A 24,331-nucleotide genomic window follows, 5' to 3' on the forward strand; every position below is an offset into this window, starting at 1 on the left:
TTGTGGACTCCACCCCCACTCCAGACCAAAGCCATCAAGACATTGGGAAAGACAAATCCCGTCACCACCAAAGGGAAGGTGGCTGGGACCTGAGGGTGGAGTTAAGCAGCCAGGGTTGGTTGGGCGGGCTTGCTCTCTCCCTCGCCTCCTGGCTTCATGGCTCCTGGCTCACAGCCAGCTCTCAGAGTGCCATTTGGGACTCCAGATCGGCGGATCGGGTAGGACGCATTTAAAACTTTGTCTCCCACTTTTCTCCCTGAGTTGTACATTTCCTTATTTCCCCTTCCCTTGTAAATAAACCTTTTATTAACCTTTCATGTGTGCCTGCAGTAGAGTATCGATAAGTCCTTTTAAGCGCACGGGTGAGGACCCACAGTCAGGCACCCCGTTTGGTATCGGGGCTGCCCTATAACAGTTAGAAACCAAGCACGCTGGAATCCATGAGGTTTGATAGTTGTGCACATGTCTCACCTCTGATTTGCTCAGTACTCAGTCTGGAGTCAGAAGTCCCAAGTCCTAGCTCAGTAACTCAGCAGTGACCCCTATGGGCACATCACCCAAACTTCTTCAAGTATAAAGAGAGATAATATCAGTTGTGCATGTTTTACATGGCTCTAGGGAAGACCTAATGAAATAATGAGAAAGAGCTTTGCAAACTATGGTGACAAATAAATGCACAAGTTAAAAGGAACACAGTCATGCACCTTAGGGTCTCTAAAGATGGCTTCTGGGTCTGACTCATCCTTGTATTCTCCACCATGTATTTCAGTGTCATTCACACAGTACAGCTACCCATGTACATATGTACGTATGACCATTACAGATATTGGAACATTTGGACACATTTGGGGAAGTTCCTTGACATGCGAGTTTGGGAACAGAGGCCGCCTCCCAGGAGAGAAGATGCAGCTGCAGGAAGTGTGGCCCCCACCTCTCCAGCAGCTCTGGAGCTGGCCCACATATTCCTCAGAAGCATCTGCCTGTGTTTTAAATCCAGAGAAGTGATGTCAAGAAGCAAGGGCCATGAAACCTCCCAGCAGAGTGTGGCTGCAGAAGATTGGAAGAGGAAACGTGACACCTCAGATGCTGTTAGGATTGTCAGTGCTGTGTAGGCCATGATTAAATAATATGATGTATGCTAAGCATTCAGCATATATCTGGCACTCAGAAACCCCTTACTAAATTAACAGCAATTACAACATACATGCATATAAATCAGAACTGGACATTTCAGAAAATAATTACTGGTGTTGCGCAGAATCATAACTATTATACTCATCATGTGACGGTCTCTATGGGAGATGAATGGTGACATCTCTCTTCCTGTTTCAAGTTCTAGAGAAACTGAAAATGAAACAAAAGCAGCAAATGGGGGTCAAACTATCTTTAATAGCAATAGAGGCCAAGATAGAGACCACCCAGTGGAAAAACCAAGCGGTGGCTACCTGAACCCCACAATTGCCCTTCTAGATACAAGCAATGCCAGGCTAGGGCATACGCCCCAAAGAGAGTATATGCTCAGGGTAGATTGCTCACTCCAAGAGGAAGTGGGACCATCTTTTTGGGTTTGAAACATTACTCCAACTTCCCAGAGCAAAGTGAGGCATGGAATGGAAAACACGGCCAAAAGAATCATGTCATAGATTTCTCTCCATCAAGAAAGATCTACCAGGAGTAGTAGAAACATCCCGCCCCCAACTTTCCCAAGGTTTTTCCCTCTTTAACCTGTTAGACTTGCCCATTGAGTTTATGAGCAGCCTGGGATGTTATTGTCTACTGGAAAGAAGACAACAAGAATCTGGTCAGGGCAGTCCATTCACACAATGTCAACCACCACTTCTGGACACTTTGTGTCCTCCGGCACCACCAGCCCCATAAGCCTCCAAGATGAGTCTGAATAATACATTACCATTAAATATATCCTGCACCCAAGCCTGGAAAGTCACTTCCCATTCCAATCCCTGTCTCACCCAGCCATGTTACCCAGCATTGCTCTAGGAGTGCTGCAGTGAGATTAAGTGATGGTTTAAGAAATCATAATTTGCCATGTGTTAGTGAGGATCCTGTTGGTATTTTATCATGACTCATGATCATTATTAGTTTGAATACAATTTTGTGCAGTTTATTCATTCAACAAACAGAACCCTAGGACTGCATCAGAGAGCTACATCAGAGACAGATCCATGTTTTTAAAGGGGTTCAAGTTAAAGGTGATATTTTTGTATTTGATTCCCCAAAAAATGTTAATAACAACAATAAAAATAATCATAATGACAAAATGTCCATAATAAAGAGGTGTTGCTAATTTGAACAATTAAAAAAATTATCAAACTCCAAAACTGAAGTTCAAATTTCATGGCAAATTAAATTCCAAAGACATTACACATAAAAGATAAAGTCCAAAGTTTTTAAGTTAAAGCCACATAACCATCAATCCTAATTTGTAGTGGGACCAGTCTTAGTTACAGTGTTTCCAAAGTCTGAGCAGAGATGTAGTTCTTTCCCAGTCACAGACTGGGTTGGAAGGAATTTGTTCTTGCAAAACTAAGACAGTACTTCATTGGAGGCAAACCTTCCCTGCACTCAGTGTTGAAAAGTCCACAGTTCAGAAGACACAAGAAAACTGCAATGCCACAACCACAAATTTTAGAGGAGAAGCTGTCCCTATATCTTAAATCAAAAACCTGGGGAAAATTACAATTTTATTTCCAAAACCCAGTACTTATGCCAAAGAGTGAAGAATAACTTTAACTGTATGAGTTTAGTAGAAAAATCTTCATTTTTTTTTTGTAAAGCTGTATTTATGCATACAAGAACTGGGGTATAGGCCAGAAGTTTGGGGTGTGAGAGGATTCACCAGAGACAGAGTGGGGAACAGAACAGGTGTGACAGGAAAGGTCTGCTGTGCCATGCAGGTAGCTCCCTGGCCAGGGATTGAATTCATGCTACAGAGGCTGCAGATAGCTTCATAGTCTGCGTCTTAACCCCTTGTGCCATCAGGGAGGCCCAGAAAAATCTTCATTTTTGACCTCCCCTTGATTCTAGTCAGTTTATGCCAACTGTTCAGAATCCATATCTTGTGAACTTGGCCCAACTTGAAGAAATCATCTAAAAAACGGTCATTCTGTACTGAACATATGCTGAATTCTTTCATTTCTGCTTCCCCCAGTGAGCCCCAAGTGTCTGGCACCCAGCACTACCTTGGTAGGTGAGCTCTATCAAGAGCCCATCCTATACAATGAAAAGAGGGCAGATGTCTTCAATCCTGTTTCAGTGGCTACCCCCCAACCCCAGTGGATTTTTAATGCAGCAACTGAGACCTTCTCCCCATGTTTGTTCAGCTGGAAAAAGCACCCCCAGTAGATTCTTGAACTGAAATTGCAACTGAATGCCCTGCAGACTGGCACCTAGATAAAGATCACTCCCTCTGCCAAGTGTCCAGTTTTTCTTACACTTTTAAATTCAAATTTAAACAAATTTGGGTAAGACAAATTTGGGTAAAAACAAATTAGGGTAACTTCCAGGCAAAGACAATGCCAGCAAGCCTCCCTACAATAAGTTTGTCACCTTGAAACCCACTCTGTAATTACTTGAGAATTTTCCACTCTCAAGCCTGTAAATAAGTCACTTGAATTCAAGGTCATACTTTCAAGTCTCCTTTTTAGTCCAAAACATAGAATGGAATTTGCCAGTGTTGCACTCACAAATTAAAGCTAAAACTTCCCTTGGCTCTGTGGCCCATGCAGAACTCCACTTCTTATGAGGAAACATCAGAGCAAGCAGGAGAAGCCCACCCCTACAACATACAGGATCGCTGGGTAATTATTGAGTCATCCTAGATCTAAGCTACAGCTACGTATAACTTGCTAAATTACCATTTCGTCTATTGTTCAGTAAAACTAAACAGTGAAGTCTACTGATGTATTTATGATAAAGAAAGATAATAAGAAAAAATTGTAACTATAGCAGAAGAAATAAAGTGAAAGTGGGCAGGAGGGAATAAATAAAAGGAAAAGTAGAGAAGGGGTAACTTCTACGATCTGAATATATTTGTCCCCCCCAAAATACACCTCCCTGCTTAGGTGTTAGAAATCCTGATACCTAACGTGATGGTGTTAGAAGGTGGGGCCTTTGGGCAGTGAGTAGATTGTGAGGGTGGCGCCCTCATGAATGAGATTAATGTACTTATAAGAGACATCCAACAGAGCTCCCTAGCCCCTCTGGCCATCTGAGGGTACAATGAGAGATCTCTGACCCAGACAAGAGCCTTCACCCAACCGTGTCAGCGCCCTGATCTCGGACTTCCAGTGTCCAGAACAGTGAGATAGTTCTGTTGTTTATTTTTTTAATTACGTCATTTATTCAATAGCTTTTTTTAAGTGTTACTGTGGGGGTGTGTGTGTGTGTGTGTGTGTGTGTGTGTGTGTGTGTGTGTGTGTATAGAAGAACTAGGGTATAGGCCAGAAGTGCTGGGGGGGTGAGAAGATTCATCAGAGACAGAGTAGGAAGCAGAACAGGGGGATTTACTACAATACACTGCTGAGGGGGTCATGTGTCTGCTGCACCATATGTGAGTTAGCTCCCTGGCCAGAGATGGAACTCAGGAGATATTGGGCATAGTGCTGAGACTTAACCCGCAGGCCACCAGGGAGGCCCTATTTCTGTTGTTTATAAACTACCCAATCTGTGCTATCTTGTTTTATAACCCAAATGGACTGAGACAGCAAGAAAGCCAAAGTCAGCTTTGGGGGCAGCTCTATTACTCACCCAAATTGCATAATTAAATGTAAATGTACTTACAGCTTATAAAATACAAAGCACTTTACTAGCTACTATGTGGGATGCAAAGATGATAGGGTCAGAGTCATCAGTCATATGAGGCAGAGTAGGTTAAGCAGCATGACAAAATACAACAGACTTGAGAGTGCAAAGGCAAGGAATACTGCCTCTGGTCAAGGGGAACTCAGCAAGCCCGCAGGGAAGAGCTGAGATCTGAAATTGAACTCGAATGGCCAACGTTCGACCGTAGTCCTACTCTGACTTCCCCTTTTCTGTTCATAACCCTCCCTACCTTTTCCTCTGGTCATCAAGTTTCTAGATCTTGATTATCTTTAATTCCTCCTCTCCCCTGCCCCTGATCTTTGCTGAAACCTGTTGATTCTTCCCATGTCTTTCACATCCACTCCTCTACTCCAAGTCGGAGTCTCATTATATCCCATCTGGATTGTTTTTTCCTCTTCCTTCTCCCTCATCATCCCTAAATCTATCCTACACAATCTGAAAAATCAATCTTGCTTAATGACACTATAAGCACATTTTTTTAAATTTTAATGCCTTCAGCATTTGATTGCAGAAGGTGACTCCTCCAAATATTTTACTCCTCACAACAGAACATCCTTTCTCTAACGACAGTTTATTGATACCTCCAATATCACTATGCTAATTCATCCATCCATCCAACAAACATCTCTTTGTTGAATGTCCACTATGTGCTAGGGACCCAAACATAAATAAAAATGCCCAGTGCCTCCAAAGGAACTTGCTTCCTAACTGGAGAGAAGAACAAGGAAAATGTGCAAAAGTTCTCGGATAGCAGATGCAGTGGTTCTTAAACATGCTTCAAAATTCTTTGGCATTCCTATGTCCCCTCCTGCTTGATGTGGCTGAGGGCTATGATCGCTCCAACAATAGTACTGTGGAATTGACTGTGCGTGACTTCCAGTCTAGCTTAGAAAAATCCATCCTGTTGGAGGAAAAGGAAGTAGCAAATCCCAGCCAGTGAATGATGTTCTGAACGAGCTCCACCTCCATCCCCAAGCCAAAGAGACTTCAAGTGCCAATTATTATAAATCCCAGCATGCCAGGAACCTGACTTTCTGAGTAAGGAGGAGGTCTGCAGAGAATGAGGGGTGGTATAAAGTGACCATGCTTGACTTAAAAATAAAGACATGCATGCTCTCACTCTTGTTTTTTCAGCTTCAGTTTGCACCCTGGTGTCCAGCTCTTTCTCTTTCTCTCTCTCTCTGTTCTCCTTTTTTCTCATTCCCCTTGTTAAAAAAAAAAAAACTTTTAATTTCTCTCAGCATGTCTGCTTTTGTGTCTCGTCCTGAGCTCTTAAGCATGTGGGTGAGGACTCACAACTCGGGTCACCCCTATTTCCCCTAGGGTTGCCCTGTAACAATCCTGTACCCACCTACTCCTCACAAGACACCCACTCTAGAAAACCAGATACCATGCTGTGGGGAAGACCAGGCCATGTGGAGAGGTCATGAAGAGGTGTTTGGCTGAGCTCCCTGTGGTTGCAGTTGTCAATCAGTATCAAACCCAACACCGAGCTTGTGAGTGAGAAAGGTTTCAAGATGACTCCCAGCCCCATCTGACTGCACCTTCATGAGACATCCTACTCAGGACCATAATAAAGAGGGAACGTTTGTTTAAGCAGCCTAGGGTAGCAAGGTTGTTCTCCCAGGCTGGGCACAAACCACGCCCAGCCTCTCCCCTCAGGACGAGGGGTCAAACTCTGCCCCTAAAATTTGGCACTGCCCAAGCCAGAGGGAATGATGCCCACACAGTGCCATGGCCTGAACTCCACCTCTGACGTCCTGAGCAGGGAGGCTGCTGGAAAGAGGCAAAGCCAAGCCTCCTTCTGGGGAGACTTTAATTGGGAGGAACACACGTGGGCTCACCCTCTTTTTCTTTGGAGCTGCCACAGAAGGCAGCTGTCCTTCTGGACAGTAAGCCTTCCACCCCCACCACACCCTAGTACAAGAGAAGCCCATGACCTCACCAGTACAGGCCTTTGCCACACCCTGCCGGCTCCTGTAGCTGCAACTCCACCTCCCACTATCTATTGGTGACTGGACCTCTCCCTCCCCCTCTACTCTGTTGGTTATAATAAATTGTTTTTTTTCCTTTTCTGCTTCAAGAAAGGCCCTTTTGTTTGAATTTGTGGTGGCAGGTGGTTGAACCCAAAACCAGTGAGAGAGGTTCTGACCTAGGGGCAGTTTTTAGACCATTTTCCCATTAACAAAATCATTGGCATTGTTTTAAGTCACTAAGTGTTGGGGTGATTTCATTATTCAGCCAGAGGTAAGTGGAACAGCAGAAATGAGATATAAAAGAGGGCATAAAAGGATTCTTACCTCAGATTTGGATGAGGAAAGAGTTCAGGAAGATTCCCTGAAGAAAATAACTTCTGAGTTCTCCCAGCATCTCTGAGTCAGGCCCACCATTGTTCAAAGAATGCCCACTACTCCCTGATTTCCACAGAAAGCTAAGCAACCTTGCCCACCACCCAACTCAATTTGTGTTGTCTTTCCAGAGAAATACTCAGGTATGGGACTCTGGTCTTGATCTCAAATACACACTTTGTTTTGTTTCACACTCCTCACAACTCTTCTTCTAAGAAGATCTTCAGGTTTGGTTTTGTTTTTTCATTCAAGGGGTCCTCATGGCCTGCCAAGATGGCCATTCCCAGTGCAGCTGCAGGAGGCTGGTGAGGCTGGTACTGGGTTAGCGGAGTACTGGCTTACAACTTCCAGGGCTAACCCAGCTGAGGCAGAGTCACTATGGTCCTGAATACAAGGATCCCCAGATAAACGTGGAATATCCCCTCAAGCCTTTGGCAGAACTGACTGAGGAGAAGCGTTTGGGGGAGCCCAGGATGACTCAGTTAGCAAAGCTGTTTCAGCCACAAAAACAAGCTCTGTGTTTGAAGACCCAGTTATCAGTAAATTCACCAATATGCTGAGGAAAGGAGGAAACACAGTCCTGGCCACATCCCTCCTGACACAGACTTGAGAAAGGAAGCAATTTGAGAAGCGCCCACGCTGCTTTTGCAGAGCTACAGGCAACTATGGAACACAACCCCTGCACTGTCCTCTACCAAGCACTAGAAAACTGTGAGCCTGTGATGTGCTGGTACATTCTCAAAGGTGGTCATTTTTACCAGTTCCTTGTGCCACGAGCCCACCAGTCCTCACTTCCTGACTTTGAAGTGAATTATTGCTGGATGCAGAAAGAAACACCAATGGACTGTGATGGTGGGGAAGCTGTAGCACTACCCAAGTATTGTGAGCAAGAGGAAACATGATACACACAAGATGGTGGAGTCCAACCGTGCACTGGTCCACTGCCGCTGGGTGTAGAGAGAGGGACAAGATTCCAGGGGGTGTCCAGGGCACTCTGCTGTAAGAAATAAGGTGAGCTACCACCACTGTGGGCTAAAGATAAAGTTCATTTTTAAGGTCAGGAGGTTCTCAAAGAAGGATGGAGAGGCATGTTATTGCTCATTAGTCCTTTCTGGGGACTCAAAATTCATCTCCCTGCAAAAAGGGAACAGAACACATCAACTCAGACACCCCCCGGGAAACTCAGGTCCCATCCAACCTTCTGATTCCTCCTCATTGTTCTGTGGGGACTATAACACCCCCCAGCAGTGCCATCTCCTGGAAAGAACCTCTTGTCATTACATGGAAACCCTTTTCCATACTCTTACACACCATGTTTTGTCTTTATGTGGCAGATGACAGAACCTATGTAGAGACTGCAAAGTTTAGGGGTCCCTGAGTTGCCCCTTATTCTGCCCACTAACAAGAAGCCATATCATCTTAATCTTCTCTTCTCCGATTTATCACTAGCGTTCCTGAAAAGGGAAGTTGCTAAGAGCTGCTGAACAACTTGCCCACAATAACGGTCAAGGTTACCATGAACCCCTACTCAGACAATATGAAAAGTTCCTGATAAACTCCCACATATCCCACACTACCAGCTGTAGCTCAAGCATAGCAGGCTTCTGCATAAAAACTATAAAACCTTACCATTCCTGCTAGGAGCTATCCCACCGAGCCCGCTAGTGTGACAACTAAATCCCCTTCTCTCCCTTCTCTGAGTGTTGCCTGGTTTCTCTGAAAAATTGCCACAATATTCCTAGAGAAAAAGGTAGTACATTGACCCATGGAAGAATGAAGGGAATGTGGCCAACCAAATACCTGAGGGGAAAGGAAAACAGGACCTGTTGTGTCAACAAGGACCCACGCTTCTGTCCCATCCTCACCCTTCTCTCAGAGGTGCAAGAAGGGACAACCATGGCTGAACATATGGTAAAACTTTCTGGGAGACCCCCCACCCCTCTCACCCCCACCTCAATTTAGCAGGCAAGTGAGCAAAGCCATCTGCATAGACTTAGACAGAGCAGGTTCCAGCCTGTAGCCTATGCAGGAGTCTGCTTCCTGAAGGCAAAAACCAGTCTTTCAACTCACACTGATGACCAAGGAGCCAGAAAAATAAGATTTTAACTAGGGATACCTAGCCTTTGCTCCTCCAGTGTTGTCTTTAGGAATCCAGGAAGTGATAAAACTCCAGCATTTGCCTTCCTCTGTCCTTAAGCTAGCATCCACATATCCATATTCTTAATGACTTACTGGTCCACATATATTAAGTAAATTCAAACTTTTATTTATTGGAAAACAGTTATCAGAGTATAATCTGGACAGCTTCCCTGGTTCGAATCCTCACTCCTGCTTCTTTACTAAACTCACTTAATTTTCTTGCTCCAGTATAACAGAAACTGACTATCTACATTTTTTAAATAGGGTCTAGCTGACTAGATGCTTTAACAGATATGTTTCACTTAGTCCACAAGTTGGAAATGTCAGGAATTTTAAATAACATCTAGCCAAACATTTCATTAGGCAAAATATAGTAAAAGTGAAGGTATTATATGGAATAAAATTTGCAACCCCAAAATATTCTTCTTAAGCAGGAAAATACCATATCAAAGATTATTTTCATAAAGAGGGTCTCTGAAAGCTGAGTGGAGGTTGCCCTTTTGCAAGCATTTCCATGTATAAATGAAAATCTCTATTTGTAAGGGTATCTCCTTCTTTGGGAAGACTGGCAGGGCAAATCTCTTTAACTCTATGCATTGGAGAAGGCAGCAACTGAATTCTGCATCACACTCAAAGCCTTGTTTACTGTGCCTTTCCTAGAAACTTCCCAGAACTTACCTTCCACTTCTTATCCCTTCCCCAACATCCTTCATCTTCCTGAAGTTATTTAAGGATATGACTTAACCATTTTGGAGAGTTACTGTTTTATTAAGTGTCTCCTGTGAATACAGCAGGGATACATGTTATTATTAAACTTTTTGGATTTTTTTTTCCTCTTGTCAATCTGTGATGCTAATTTGACTACCTTAAGAACCAGGAGGAGAAGAGGGGATATCCATCTCTCCCCAACACTATGCACACCCTACAACCCTTAATTTCCCTCCTGTTTACTGAAGACTAGGTATCCCAGGATGCTCAGCTAGGTCTCTCCAATAAGTGTCATTATAGGTATGTGGATTATTTCAAACTGAGATTACTTGAGGGTTCATAATAAATTTTTAACACTCTTTTAAGTACCCAGATTGATAGAAATTGGAGGTGTTACCCCAAATTAGGATTTTTACCAAAAACAACCTTTCTGCTGGAGAAACCTATCTAAATGGCAGGGTCAGTATCTAGTTAACAGAGCATCTCCCATTCCTTAGCTCAGGTTATATACACGCATTTTGCCCATTGGGTTTGGAAGCCACATCTATGTAGATTCAACATACATACCTAATTAAATTAGATTTTTTTTCCTCCTGCTAATCTCCCTGATGTTGATTTGATTGTCTAAGTAGCCTGAGAAGAATCCAGAGGGACATGGGGGAATTTTCTTTGCTCTCCACATTACAAACCATAGAGGAGTATTTTCTAAATTGAGGATCATGAGCTACTAGTAAGTAGTGAAATCAATTAGTGGATCCTGATGAGTAGTTTCTACAATGAATTAAAACAGAATAGACATGATCAGAGAATATACACATAATGTGGCATTGTATAGTGTGTGCGTACGTGTGTAGTATATGCATTTGTTGAATCGTGTACAATATTGTGTGTGTATTGGATAACAATGTGTTAATTATTCTAAGAATTTTGGTGTCACAATCCTAGAGAAACTCTCACTGTTATTTAAAATAGACTATATCCACTGCAGGAACATTTGTAATAAATCAACACAAAAAGTGATAGAAAATAACCTAAGTATTCCTCAAGATGACCATGAAAAACAAATTGTGGCATAGTCATACAATGCAATATTACATCACAATTAAAATAAATGAATCAATAAATAGCAGTAAAGATATTCAGAATAAAAACATGTTGCCTAATGATATGTTTACTGTAACATCAATATAAAGTTTAAAAGCATGCAAAACTATTCTCTATCTTGTTTCTGGTATACACAGTATGTGAAGTATAAAAATAGGCACGGGAAAGATAAATACCAGACTCAGCAAAGTAGTGATCTCTGTAAAGGCAGGAGGAAAATGACCTCAGGGAGGGATGTACCAGGCTTTTCAACTATGTATATCTTGTTTGTTTCTTTTTCTTAAACCTTTTTTTTTTTTAAGATTTATTTATTTATTTTTATACAAGAGCTGGGGTACAGGCCAGAGGTGCAGGAGGGTGAGAGGATTCACCAGAGACATAGCGGGGAGCAGAACAGGCAGACAACCAAAATACACTGCTGAGGGGAGCAGCGGGTACGGCTGGGAATCGAACACACGCTGCAGAGGCTGCAGACAGCCTCACCGCGCTGCGCTCAACCCACTGCGCCACAGGGGAGGCCCATATCTAGTTTGTTTCTTAACCTAGAGGAAGTTATATTATTCTTTCCTGAATATTTGTATTTCATATTTTATAAATTTTTGCCCCCAAAAAAAGGGGAAAGGGAGATAAAAGTTATCAGGCTTAGGTTTGAATTTCATCTGCCACATACTGGAAAGGAACTTAGCAAATTCTTTCATTCTTTCATTCATTCTCCAAGTCTCTGGGTCTGTAAAAGGATCCGGAATAGTAAATATTCTGTTTCAGAGCCAAATTAAGTGAAATAATATGGATATGTGTTTTCTAAACTGTAAAGTGCTATAAAAGTAGAAGCTGAATTGCACTTTACAGTGCAATTCCAATCATTGCAAGAAATTCAGTGTTCTACTCTCAGAGAACCTTGTTTCTTTCCTTACCTCGCTTGCACTTACCTCACTTGCAGTGACACATGCATTAATGCTATTACGTGACAGCATCATCCTCATTCCAAGGCTTTAGGCTCATCATTCTCTTCCCTAGAGGCCAGTACAGTTCCTGGCACATGTTAGTGTTCAACACAGTTGTGTTCGTGTAACTGAAAAGCGGTTACCTGTAGGAGGACAGAGAGGCAGCTTGGAAAAATAAAGGACTTTCATGTTCTGCTGTATGTTCCTGTAGTGTTTGAACTGTCACCATGAGCCTCTATTACCTAGTGGCAAAACTTATTCAGTATTTAATAAAATGAGCAGGTATGAAATGAGCAGGTATGAAATCCTCATGTCTTAATTGCATCGCCTGTCATGGGACAGTAACATTTTAACACAGCAAATTCTCTGGACAGGAGATGCATGAAATGAAAAGAACAATCAAGTCGTGATCTGGGGCGCTGGGCTCTCCTGAGATCCTTGGGGTGAAGACGGCGTGTGTAACGGTTTAAGAACCGCCCTGGAGGTACGGTTAGGAGGCGCTCGAGAGGTTGCAGCAGGATTCCCGCCTCTCCGTTACATGCCCCAGTAACCCCAGCGCGCCGGCGACCGAGAGTAACCTCGCGGTCGGGTGACGCCCTCCCCACCGCCCCGACTCTCGCCTGCTCGGGTCTCAGCCAATGGGAAGGCGGCGCACCAGCCGGCCGGACTCCTGCCCTCCCCGACTCCGCCCCTCAGCAGTTGGAACAGCGCCGTACAATCACCGCGCCGCCGGCTTCAGACCTAGCCAATCGCAACTCTAGTTCCCGATTCCAAGCCCCGCCCCCGCCCCGCCCCGCGAGGGTTCTCGGCGGGAGTCACTTTCTCCTTACAAACCTTTAGACCCGCCCCCTACCTACCTTGCGGCGTTAGGCCCCGCCCCTGGGCGGACTGACCAATAACCAGCGAGCCTGGCGCCTCTGGGCGGGTCTGCAGCCAATGCGCACGCCGTGGGCGGGCTCCGGGCCGGAATTGGGGGTGAAGCTACAGTGTTGTGCCCACATTCGGGGCGCGCGGAGCTGGGGGGGTCCCTGAGGGGCGCCCGGAGCTAAGATGGCGTCCGCAACTGAGGGGGACGTGGGGACGGTGGCGGAGCTTTCGAGGGTGCTGCGGTGGGGTTTCGAGGACCTGAGCCTTAACAAGTTGGCGACGTCCCTGGGCGCGTCAGAACAGGCGCTGCGGCTCATCATCTCCATCTTCCTCGGTAAGGACCCTCCTGCCTCCCTCCGCCCCCTCGCGGAGTCCCCGGGGAGTGGGGACTCGACCTCCCTCCCTTCCCTGAGCCACGCCGGAGGGCTTTGTGGGGTGCGGATGTGAACCCTAAGGACACCAGCCAGCTATTGAGAGGGAGACAAGTCGTGGCTGAAGTCGGGGGGCGTTGTGCCCTCTGAACCTCTTCGCCTCTCTCTTCGACCCTTGCTCTACCCTCACTTGGCGCCATCACCCCCTCATTATGCCATGGTCTACCCAGTGTCCCCACGACCTGTCCTTATTTGTCCCTCCCTTTGGTTCTACTCTCTGTCCATGTGTAATGGGTTACTGACATCAGCCCCTCTCATGCTCGCACTTAGCGTTAGGCATAGATAAGGCCCCCTAACTTAGAAATCAGCGCCCTTTAGCTCATGTTTCCATATTCTGAGCCTCTATATCACCTGCTTACATTACACCTTCATCGCTTTTCTGTCCCGTTTCTAAATTCTCTTCTTATACCATATTCTAACCCCCCCAACACACACACACACACACACACACACACACACTTTAACCACCCACCTGTCATTTCCCCTGGATTATATTTAAATGCTAGGGTTAGACAACAGGACTGACAACCTCCTTAAAAACTATCCTTGCTACCCCAAGCACTTATTATTCATATGCTTCAGAGGAAGTGGTGATCTGAATTTATGTCATAATAAGCTGTATTATAACTGCTTTATAGGCATTTTTACTGCATCCTGACTCCATGGTTTTTTAATATATGGAAGCAGCATGACCCAATGAGGAAAAAAAAAAAGCGTGGACTTGAGAAGCAAACAAATTAGACCCAGCCCTGCTGCCACTTACAAATTGTAGGACCCTTGCTGGGAAAAGCAATTTAACCCCTCTGGGCCTCGATTTGCTTATCTGTGAAACTGTACAGTAATGCCTATCTCATAGGATTGCTATAGGAATTCAAAGGTCAAGGTCTGATACATAAATATTTGAGTAGTTGGAAGGTTTTGTGAAGGTTATGGGACTTTAACTAGGAGAGTTGGGGTGGGGAAGAATTAAACAAACAGGACTGGGGCCAGGGCAGAGGGCTAGAGATCTGAACCAGAAGAAGTTGAAATAAAGTTAGGCAGATGTGAGAAGCCTGAAATGCCAGAGAGCAGTCTGGATTTTATCCAGAACTCAGTGGAGACTTGGACATATAATAGCTCTGAAGGGTGTTAACCGGATCTAGATAATGGGAGAAGCATTAATTCATATTTAAACAACCTGGGCTAATAGCATTGTTATTTGCCTATTATGTATCGAACCAAGATGATCTTCCTGTCTTCCAAATAAAGGTCACCTTTTCCTGCCCATGTAGAATTGTAAAATTTTAGGTTACGTGGCTTCCTCTCTCACCCAGATCTAACCCAAATTTATCAACATCCCAGTTAGGGTTCTTTGCACGACACCAGCTTTGAACTTCCTACTCCTTCCTCCCCCTTTCTGAACCAATTATTTGTTGGGATTGTAACTGACAATTAAGTATGTTTATATTCATTAAATAGGAGACTCATGGTTGATTTGAAATTAATTTGAGTTAAAAGCACCTAAATGCAGATAATCCTGAGAGAAGCATTAGATATAGCAGACATTCGCATATTACAGTGGGAGTAGTAACTTTTAATAGTCAGGCTCGTTTTCTTAACCTTTTACTTTCCTTGAGTTCTGTGTGCTGATCTTGGGGTGGGCCACAGAGTGTGAAAGAAATAGCTTTCAAATTTTTAACTGGGATCCATGGTAAGAAATATATTTTACGTCATGATCCAGTACACACACGTGTATAAATACATTCAAAATAAAAATTTAGGAAACATTACTCATTCTTACTACAGTCTATTTTCTATTTAATTTTTCTATTTAATTTTTTAGTATTGTTTATTACCCACTGAAATGATTTCATGACTCATTAATGGTTTTATCAAGTAGTCTGAAAAATCTAGAATCAGAGGCTATAATTTTTAATATTCAATATTTCAAGGAAAGAATAAGCTTATGAGAACTGCATTGGAGTACTTTGAGCAGCCAGGAGACTATTAAAAGGGGTGTGTGTGTGTGTTTTGAATATGGTTGCACAGAGTTTGGCCAGAGGTGAATTTTGCTGGGTCCTGGTGCTGGTGGAAAACATCTCCTCTTCAACCACCTGGGTCTCATCACTCCTTAGCATAATTAATAACATGAATTATACCAAATAAAGTCAAAAAAATGTACCTACTGTACATGAAGCACTGTGCTTGACCCTGCCAGCACCAGGGTGATAGTGCGATATGAGTAATAGGCCGGTGTGCTGAGAAGCATTATGGTTGATGAGGGGGTAGGGAATGGGCATGAGATAAGTTCTCTAACAACCACAATAAAAGGCAGAGAAATCTAAGTGCCCTAAGAGAATAATGAAGTCTTGTGAGATTTAAAGATAGGACTTTTAATGAACTTTGGTTAGGTGAATAAGGTTTCAGCAGACTGAACTGGTGAAACAGGAGGAATAGCATCAGCAAAGGCACTGAGGTAGGATTCTGGTGACACATTGGAGAAACAGGAAGTAGCCCCAATTTGACTACCAGGACATAAGTAGAAAAGTGGTAGGAGAGAAAGCTGTGGAGCCTTGAAAGCAAGGTAAGGAGTGTGTATTTAATTAAGTAGGTGTTTAGGGAGTCATTGAGGTTTTCCACGGGGAATAATGTGACTGCAGCTGTATGGGGAAGATAATACAGTGTAGGGTTATTTGAGGTGAGCATAGACGAGAGGTAGGGAGACCAATGAGAAGAAACTAACTAGCTAAATAGTTTTAATGACTTGGAGGCAAGTTGGTTGTACTAAGAGGGAAAAGCAGAGATCTCATGTAAATATTTTAGGAATATAGAGTCTTTCAAAAGGTACATTGTATAAGCTCTTTCAGTCTGCCCCACTGCTCATGCCAAGAATCAGCCTTGTCACCTCTGTTTCACCCTCTCCCCACATCCCAGTCACCACATGCTATCAACATTACCTCTTGTGTCTCAGATACACCATCTTTCTCCATCCCCACAGCCACTGATCTTCTGTCTCCAGAAGCTCCCGAGTAGTCTTCCTGACTGGTCTCTAATTCTGTTCTTGCCCCTCTAGTCCATTCTCCAAAAAAGACAGAGGGGTCTGATCCTGTGCCTTTCCTGCTCAGAACCTTTTCGGGGGCTTCCATGCATGGCTGATAAGCACCCGCCTGCTGCTCCAGCTCATCTCCAGCAAGTTCACAACCTTTTAGTCACTTCTTCCAGTTCCTCAGAAAAGGCATTAAGCCCTTTCCTACCTGGGAGCTTTCCTACCAGCTGATCCCGCGGCCTTCAATGTGCATCACTTGTTCCACACCTGAAAGACTCCTGTTCAGCTTTCAGGTCTCACTTCAATTTGTCCTTCACCTAAGTGTTCTCTCCTGACTTTCATTTTAAGTGATTGCCCCTGTTGTACTCTCATGCTGACCAAAATTTCCTTCACAATATAGATCCTGGTTTGTAATGACTTCTTTGTAGCTAAGGGCAGAAACGTGTCATTTTTGTTCACCACAGTGTAACCCAAATTCAACACAGTACCTGGGAAAAGGCTCACTAAATATTTGGTAAATAAGAGCATGTGTGAGTGAATGCCTTGGCAACTGATGAAATGGAGGATGAAGAAGTAATTAAAAATAAGAGATTCAGTCCTTCCACCTGGGTCACTAGAAAGGCGATGGTTTCTTCCACAAAAGTAGAGAGGTCGGGCCTCCCCAGTGGCGCAGCGGTTGAGCGCTGGGTTGCGAAGCTGCCCGCAGCCTCTGCAGCGCAGGTTCAATCCCCGGCTGCTCCCTGGCCACTGGAGGAGGGTCCCGCATGGCGCGCAGACCTCCCCTGCCACCCGCTGCTCCCCCCAGCAGTGTCTTCGGTCCTTCTGCCTGCTCTGCAGACCTCCCCTGCCACCCGCTGCTCCCCCCAGCAGTGTCTTCGGTCCTTCTGCCTGCTCTGCTCCCCCCTCTGGCTCTGGTGAATTCTCTCACCCTCCCACGCTTCTGACTGTACCCAGTGCTTGTATAAATAAATAAATATATCTTTAAAAAAAAATTTTATTAAAAAAAAACAAAAGCAGAGAGGTCAAGAGGAGAGTCACATACTGTTCAGCACCAGGTCATGGTCTGGCTCTGGATTTGCTTTAAGTTCCCAGGGTGCTTTCATGTGCCTTGAGAGCTGGGAAGCCTTGTCTTGAGCTCAAGAGAGAAGCTGGGTGAAAGATACAGTTTTAAGAGGGGATAAAATGCCATGGAAACACTTCTTCAGAGGGAAGAGAATCCAATTCATGTTGGTTGAGTATTGCTACCCTTATTGATAATGATAATAACTGATATTTGTTAAGGATCTGCTGCATACCAAAAGTTGTCCTAAGCGTTCAACAGGCAATATCCTCACCTAAAGCTGCCAGTTATGCATTAGATAATTACAGTGCTCTTAGCATCTCCCTTATGCAGATAGGAAACAAAGATAGGGCTACAAAAGTTAAGTAACTTGCCTGAGCTTACACCCGTTACTGCCCAACTCTGGAGTCCTTGCTCTTTACCACATCAGGATTGGGAGAAGTGTTGCCTGAGTGGAAAGGATAAATGCCCTTGGTATCCTTTTTTCTTTTCGTTCTACATGGTCAAGCCAAGATGTAATCAGCATATGAGACACCTCTCAGTTGCAAAGCTGGAGCTGGCCAAAGGGAACAGATGGCTGGCCTGCTTAGTATGAGTGTCTCCTCTCATCTTGGCCATGATTGTGACTTGGTTGTTAGTTTGATCAAAAATTGCACTTGAGGATAAGGCTTCTCTCTTCAGAGATTCAGAATGAGTGGCACTGAGGTTAGCAACCTTTAAAATCAAAGAAGACCCTGCAGTTAGTTCCGTTTGGATGAAAGTCAGCATCAGCTCTTCAGAACTCTGTCCATTTATTCAGTGCAAGAAGCTTTCTTCAGTGGCATTGAAATTACAATATAAAGAGACCAAAGCCAAGTTGGATGGAAATTAAACGGTATTAACTCAAAAACGGGACTTCTGACCAAGCGGGATCCAAAATTTCTACTACTATAAGAGGATTGTCCTAAATGACTTTCAAGATCTCTTCTAATTCCAAAATTCAATGGTCTGTATTTTTAGACTTTTCATTTTAATTCAGTGCCACAAGTTTCATCATAATCTAAAGCTTCCTGTTTTAGATTTCTTTAACAGTATTTTTCCAACTACTTTTTATCCAATACCCCAGTATCTTACTTTGTACAAAACTTCATGTTTTAAATTAACTTTAATGTCAAATAGAACAATTTCTTTGCTGAAGCAAGAAACCTTTGGGACCATGAAATTATGTGCACAAGTTTATTAACAAAAAAATTCAGTCCACACCGTCTGATATTAAATCTGTCTGTTTTATTGGGGTAATGTTGGTTTACAGCATTGTTTGTGTTTTACAAGTATAAAATCTCCCCTTTCAGTGTTTATTACTACACCACACCCACCACCACCTTCTCTCTCAACAAATATACATCTTCTTCTGTTCTAAGGAGATTCAAAGTGAAGTCTTAGGACCAGCAGCATTAGTATCTCTGGGAATGTGTTGGAAATGCAAATTCTCAGGTTTACCCCATACCTACAGAATGAGAAACACTGTGCATTGAGCCCCGAGTTTTAACAGGCCCACCAGGTGATGCTGATCACACTGAAGTTTGAGGATTGCAGACTTAACTTAGTTCTTCAGTTACAGGTTTCCCTCACTATGCAAAAGTAGACTGTCCTTGTGTGGGATGATTCAGTATGTTATATTTTGGATCTGGAATGCCCTGAATTTTTTCCATATACATTAATAGGTAATAGTTTCCTAGACCCAATAACCTACCAAATCATCCCAAATAGAAATGTTGACTTTGGGATAGCAGGGAAGACCCGTATCTGTTTTGAACACTTGGTAACCATATAATACCTGAAACTTTTTGAAATGTTATTATAATCTATGATTTTGGCAGTGACAAAAATCTCTCATATTTTTGGTTTTCTTTTTGTTTCTTTTTTCATTCTTTTCTCTCAGCTTCTTTATGTCCTAGATGTCCCCATTTACCAGCATTTCTTGTTATTCTTCAGATCTTACTATTACTAAATCTCGGGATTAGTGTCATTTTAAGAGTACTATCACCATATCATTATTGTGTATATTATCATAACTATCATCATTACCTACACCATCTGCTTCACACTTTTGATGCGGTTAAATATAGAGGAATTTCTTTCATAAATTATAGGATTAATAGTTCCATATTTCCTCTTCTGTCTTTCATCGGCCACCTTGAACAATGGAACATTTCCTTCATGGATCAGCTCACATTTCTTAACACAGTTAATGAATTGTGATTTGTAGCTTTAACAAAAATTAAGTGTCCTGGGTACAAGCTGCCAGAGAAAGCTGTTCTAAGCAAACTATCCTTTTTAAGCTTAGAGTTTTTAAGTAGGGTATGTGGATGTGTGTTTTGCTATTTTCCCAACTGAAGTCAAGGGCTGGGAGATCTAGGGCTCACTTGAAATTCTCTTGGTGGAGCAATAATAGCTTCCTTTCTATAATTTGTGTAACCCAGAGGATGTTGTACCTTGATTTCTCCCTATTTTCAAAATGAAAAAGTGGGGGGAAGAAGGGGAGAATAAGACATTAAAAGAAAGGATAGGTAATTTCTGGGTAAGAATGTCCTTTTGTTTAAAATGGACTGATTTTTAAATCTAAGCTCCTTCCTATTCAAGCAGTGACTTTTAAAATAAATGGGATTATGAAGCTCAGTATCCCTTAAAGGATTCTAAGAAACATATATACTAATAATTGTTTACAATGAAGACCACTAATAGGAATGTCATAGCATTGTAACTGCAGGGCTAGTTTGTCATAAAGTGAATAGAAGATGAGAACAATGATAAGACCCAAACCATTAAGTGATCAAGTAGACTATTTAAAAGCCCCACTTGAACCATAAACTAGCTTAAATTAAAAATAAAAAGGAATTAAAGATGCTTTTGGGTACCAAGTATTTCTTGTTACTATGGCATTTTCTCAAGAACAAGAAGCATGGACATGGTCATATCTGCTACATAAAATAAATTGTGAGATAGATATTTTGTAAGCAATTAAGAATTCACTATTTAAAAAGTAGTGATTTGCAATGTATGCAAACCTGAAGACACTATGAGATCCCAGAAGGTTAAAATTCTCCCCGCTGTATATTCGTACATGCTATTATAAGTACATCTGTGTCAAAGAGGTAAATGGCTGAGAGCTCTCGAGGTTTCCAATTTCTGGTGTGATAGCATTTCTAAACTCAGATGGACTTGGACACCACTCTGGATGACTGTCCATAAATATAAAACTTCTCTTTGCAAGCCAGCAAGCAGAGGCCAGCTGGAATAATGCCTTTTAGGCTCCTATGACATTTACCTCAGACAAGTGGAAGAGATGGATTACATTTAAATACAAAGGTAGGGAGCCCTGACTAAAAATATTGAACCATAGGGCCACTAGAAACCCTCACTCTTCAGCTAAAAGGTAATCTGACTCTGCTTATTAATTCTTCATTGGCTTTTCTGAATAAGAAACAAAAGCAAAACTCAGGAACTCCTACATAGTGTATTTATACTATTTACACTAAAAACCCAATAATTATTTATGGTCACCCAGATCACCATCTTATCAAAAGCTCCAAATTTCTTCAGGTGTTACTCTCTTATTTTATATTTTAAAGGTATATATATTTTTATTGCATTCCAAAGTATGTAATTTTTAAGTCTTTTTGAAAATTCTCTCCAGATCTTTAATGCTGAACTTCATCAAAATTAAGAACCTGTGTGCATCAGTGGATACTATCAAGAAAGTAAAAAGATAACCCACAGAATGAGAAGATATTTGTTAATCATGTATTTGATAAAGGGTCTGATGTCTAGATATCCAGAATTCTTAAAACTTAATTATAAAAACAATCCAATTCAAAAGTGGGCAAAGGATATGAATAGACACTTGTCTATAGAAGACATACAAATGGCCAGAAAGCACATGTGATGAAGCTTAACATCATAGTCATTCAAGAAATACAAATCAAAATCACAATGACATACTACCTTCACACACATTGGATGACTATAATTAAAAGTGGTAAAATAAACAGGTGTTAGTGAGAATGTGGGGTGTAAAATGGTGCAGCCACTAAGGAAAAAGTTTGTAGTTTCTCAGTTACGGTATGATCCAGCAATTCCACTCCTAGGTATATACTCAAAAGAATGGAAAGCATATATTCGCACAAAAACGCATACAAAATTGCTTGTAGTTTTACATCAGTTCCATCAACTGATGAGCCAACAAAATGTTAGATTCATACAGTGGAATATTATTTGGTCGTGAAAAAGGAACAAAATACTGCAAAAAAAAAAATCAAAATCAAAATATTGTGCTGAGTGAAAGAAACCAGACTCACTTGGCCACATGTCGTATGATTCCACTTATTTGAAGCACCTAGAATGAGCAAATCCATAAAAACAGAAAGATTATCAGTTGCCAAGGGATGAGAAGAGGTTTGAATCGAAAGTGACTGCTAAGAGGTATGGGGTTTGTGTTGGAGTAATGGAAATGTTCTGTCATTAGCTAGTGGGGATGGTTGTACAACATTGTGAATATACTAAACTTTTGTGAATTGTACACTTTAAAAAAGATTAAGAAAGGATTATGTGTGATCACAGAGGTAGAGAGCACAGAGTGAGAGAACCCAACAATTACACCTATTCAGACCCATGAGGACAATTAAGGGGTGTAATGCTATTATCTTTTTTTTTTGTAAGATTTATTTTATTTATTTATGCATACAAGAGGTGGGGTATAAGCCAGTAGTTCAGGGGCAGGGGTGGTGAGAGGATTCACCAGAGACAGAATGGGGAGCACAACAGGCAGATTTACTGAAATACACTGTTGAGGGGAGCAGCAGGCAAGACAGGAGAGATCTGCTGCACCATGTGTGGCTGGAGATCCAACTCATGCTTCATTGGCTGGGGATAGCTTCATAGTTCTGAGACTATGAAGTCTCAGAACCCCTTGCACCACCAGGGAGGCCCACTGTTATCTTTTTTCCTGTTAGAATCTTAGCTGAGCAAGAAAGGGTTTATTGTTTCATTTGCTGAAAAAATACCTGCTGAGAAAAAGTCGCCTCACCTACCTTGATTATATTTACAGAGATTAGATCTGGGAACTCTGAGTATGGAAGAAATTATGACAAGTATTTGGAAGAATTGGGGGAAAAAACTGCCAATTAATCACCTGGGGATGTGACAGGGCAACCTTCGGGCAACCCTAGTCCAGGTCAAGTCACTATAGGAGTGAAGAACCTGTCCTCTACGGGAAACAAGGGCCAGAAATAAAAAGGGGGAAAACCCCAAGTCGCCACACACTACTTGGACATTTTTGAGAGAGTACCACAAAATGTAAAACCCAAAAAGCATTTTTAAATGGGGGATAAAGCACTTCAAGTCTGTAAAGGGAAAGAAGAGAAAACCATAAAAGAACACGCATGAAATTTGGATAGGGAGTTGACAAACCAGTGAGGAGAGGAACCTGGGGGCCTAGTCAGGCCTGCTCCCCCATTATGCCTCTGATGGGCCTGTTTCCCAGGCAGTACACATCCATATTAGGTGATTCCACTCCTGGCTGCCCCTGGTCTGAACACATAACTTTAGCATATAAAATACAGGATACTTCTCACCTGTGTCACCCCTCTCCCTTCCCTGTCTGCCTTAATTCTTGCTGCATTTCTGTCATTTGCCTCGTGTTGTTTTTTGGTGTACCTCACATTTCAACCACTGTTAAAATGTTAACATACAGGATAAATGGTTTCCATGCTACCTTATGCTTACCTACTCCACATAGTGAACTAGGGTGACATTGTGTCCCAAAGCTCAGCTCAGACTGACAGTGTCACAGCCCCTTCTCTTCCAAATTTGAAATACTAACCCTAACATCCCAATTCCCATTGGTAATCCCTGTTAGAATCCTGTCAGCCCTCTCAGCCTCATACCCAAACTCCCTAACCCCCCCCCCCCCCCCCGCACTGGATCTTATTGGAGGAATGTGCCTGTTGTTTGGAGGCCCTTGGATGAAGCCCAGCACCTGAGGAATTCTGGGAGTGGCAGCAGCATTTTTAGTCATTTGCCAAGTTTTGTGGTAGTTGGTTTTGTTTATTTTAATAATCCAGGATTTGTGGAACCTGAGGTTTATATCACCTTGGGGGCCTTCTGTATATAAGTTTTACAAAATGTACAAGATCATGAGAACCTGTTAGCTCCCCTACTGCACCTCCTTGGGTCTCAAAATGGGGGGCCAATGTAGATAAAGGACCTTGATACTGAAGCTTTTATTAGCCTGTGGCAAATCAGCTTCTTCCTCAGAATGCAACTGAGGAAGTTGGGAATTTTGTTAAGTCAGATTGAGGTAGGCAAAGGCCAGAATTTCTCAGCCCTGGATTCAAGACTTGAGCCTGAATCTTATGTCTTCAAACCATTAAATACTCATATTTTAAGAAGTTAGATATAGATACATAAAGTATTTGTCCATGTAAGAAGTTAGGTATAGATAAAGTATTTGTCCATACATGTCCAAATATTTTCAAAGTGGCCTCAAGCAAGTACTTGTGTAATGCTTTGCAAATATTTTATCTTTCAAGTTAGCACAACAGCCTGCGAGATGTCTGGCATTATCCCTATTTCACAGATGAAGAAATCAAGGTAGAAAGAAAATAAATAGTTGCCCAAGGGGGATATTGTAGTTGATCAGATTGTCAGGGATAGAAGTTGCCATCATGGGGTTTGCTAATTTACAAAGAATTAAAGTGTGATAAAATGCACTGAATATGGGCAACAGGGGTATAATTCTGTCTTTGCTAGGAGAGACATGTCTGTCTTGAAGCACCTCAGAGTCAGTATGAACATCTGTTACCCTTTTCCTATTCATTAAATTA

At 42.5% G+C, this 24,331-nt stretch overlaps 1 protein-coding gene and 1 pseudogene across 1 annotated transcript in view; both read left to right on the top strand.

Annotated features, from left to right (window-relative positions):
- The first annotated feature begins 3,740 nt into the window (after positions 1-3,740).
- On the top strand, positions 3,741-8,221 carry LOC119247048 (28S ribosomal protein S7, mitochondrial-like; annotated as a pseudogene).
- Positions 8,222-13,102: 4,881 nt separating this feature from the next.
- The window catches only part of LPCAT3 (lysophosphatidylcholine acyltransferase 3), a 37,061-nt gene continuing 25,832 nt past the window's right edge, over positions 13,103-24,331 (top strand). Inside the window, exon 1 of the mRNA XM_037514420.2 lies at positions 13,103-13,286. Coding sequence (XP_037370317.2) covers positions 13,136-13,286 — 151 coding nt within the window. The 5' untranslated portion in view covers positions 13,103-13,135. The remainder of the gene's footprint in view (positions 13,287-24,331) is intronic.

Source organism: Talpa occidentalis, unplaced genomic scaffold (assembly GCF_014898055.3).
Source record: "Talpa occidentalis isolate TD23 unplaced genomic scaffold, MPIMG_talOcc4v2.1 talOcc4.16, whole genome shotgun sequence".
Lineage (NCBI taxonomy): Eukaryota > Metazoa > Chordata > Mammalia > Eulipotyphla > Talpidae > Talpa > Talpa occidentalis.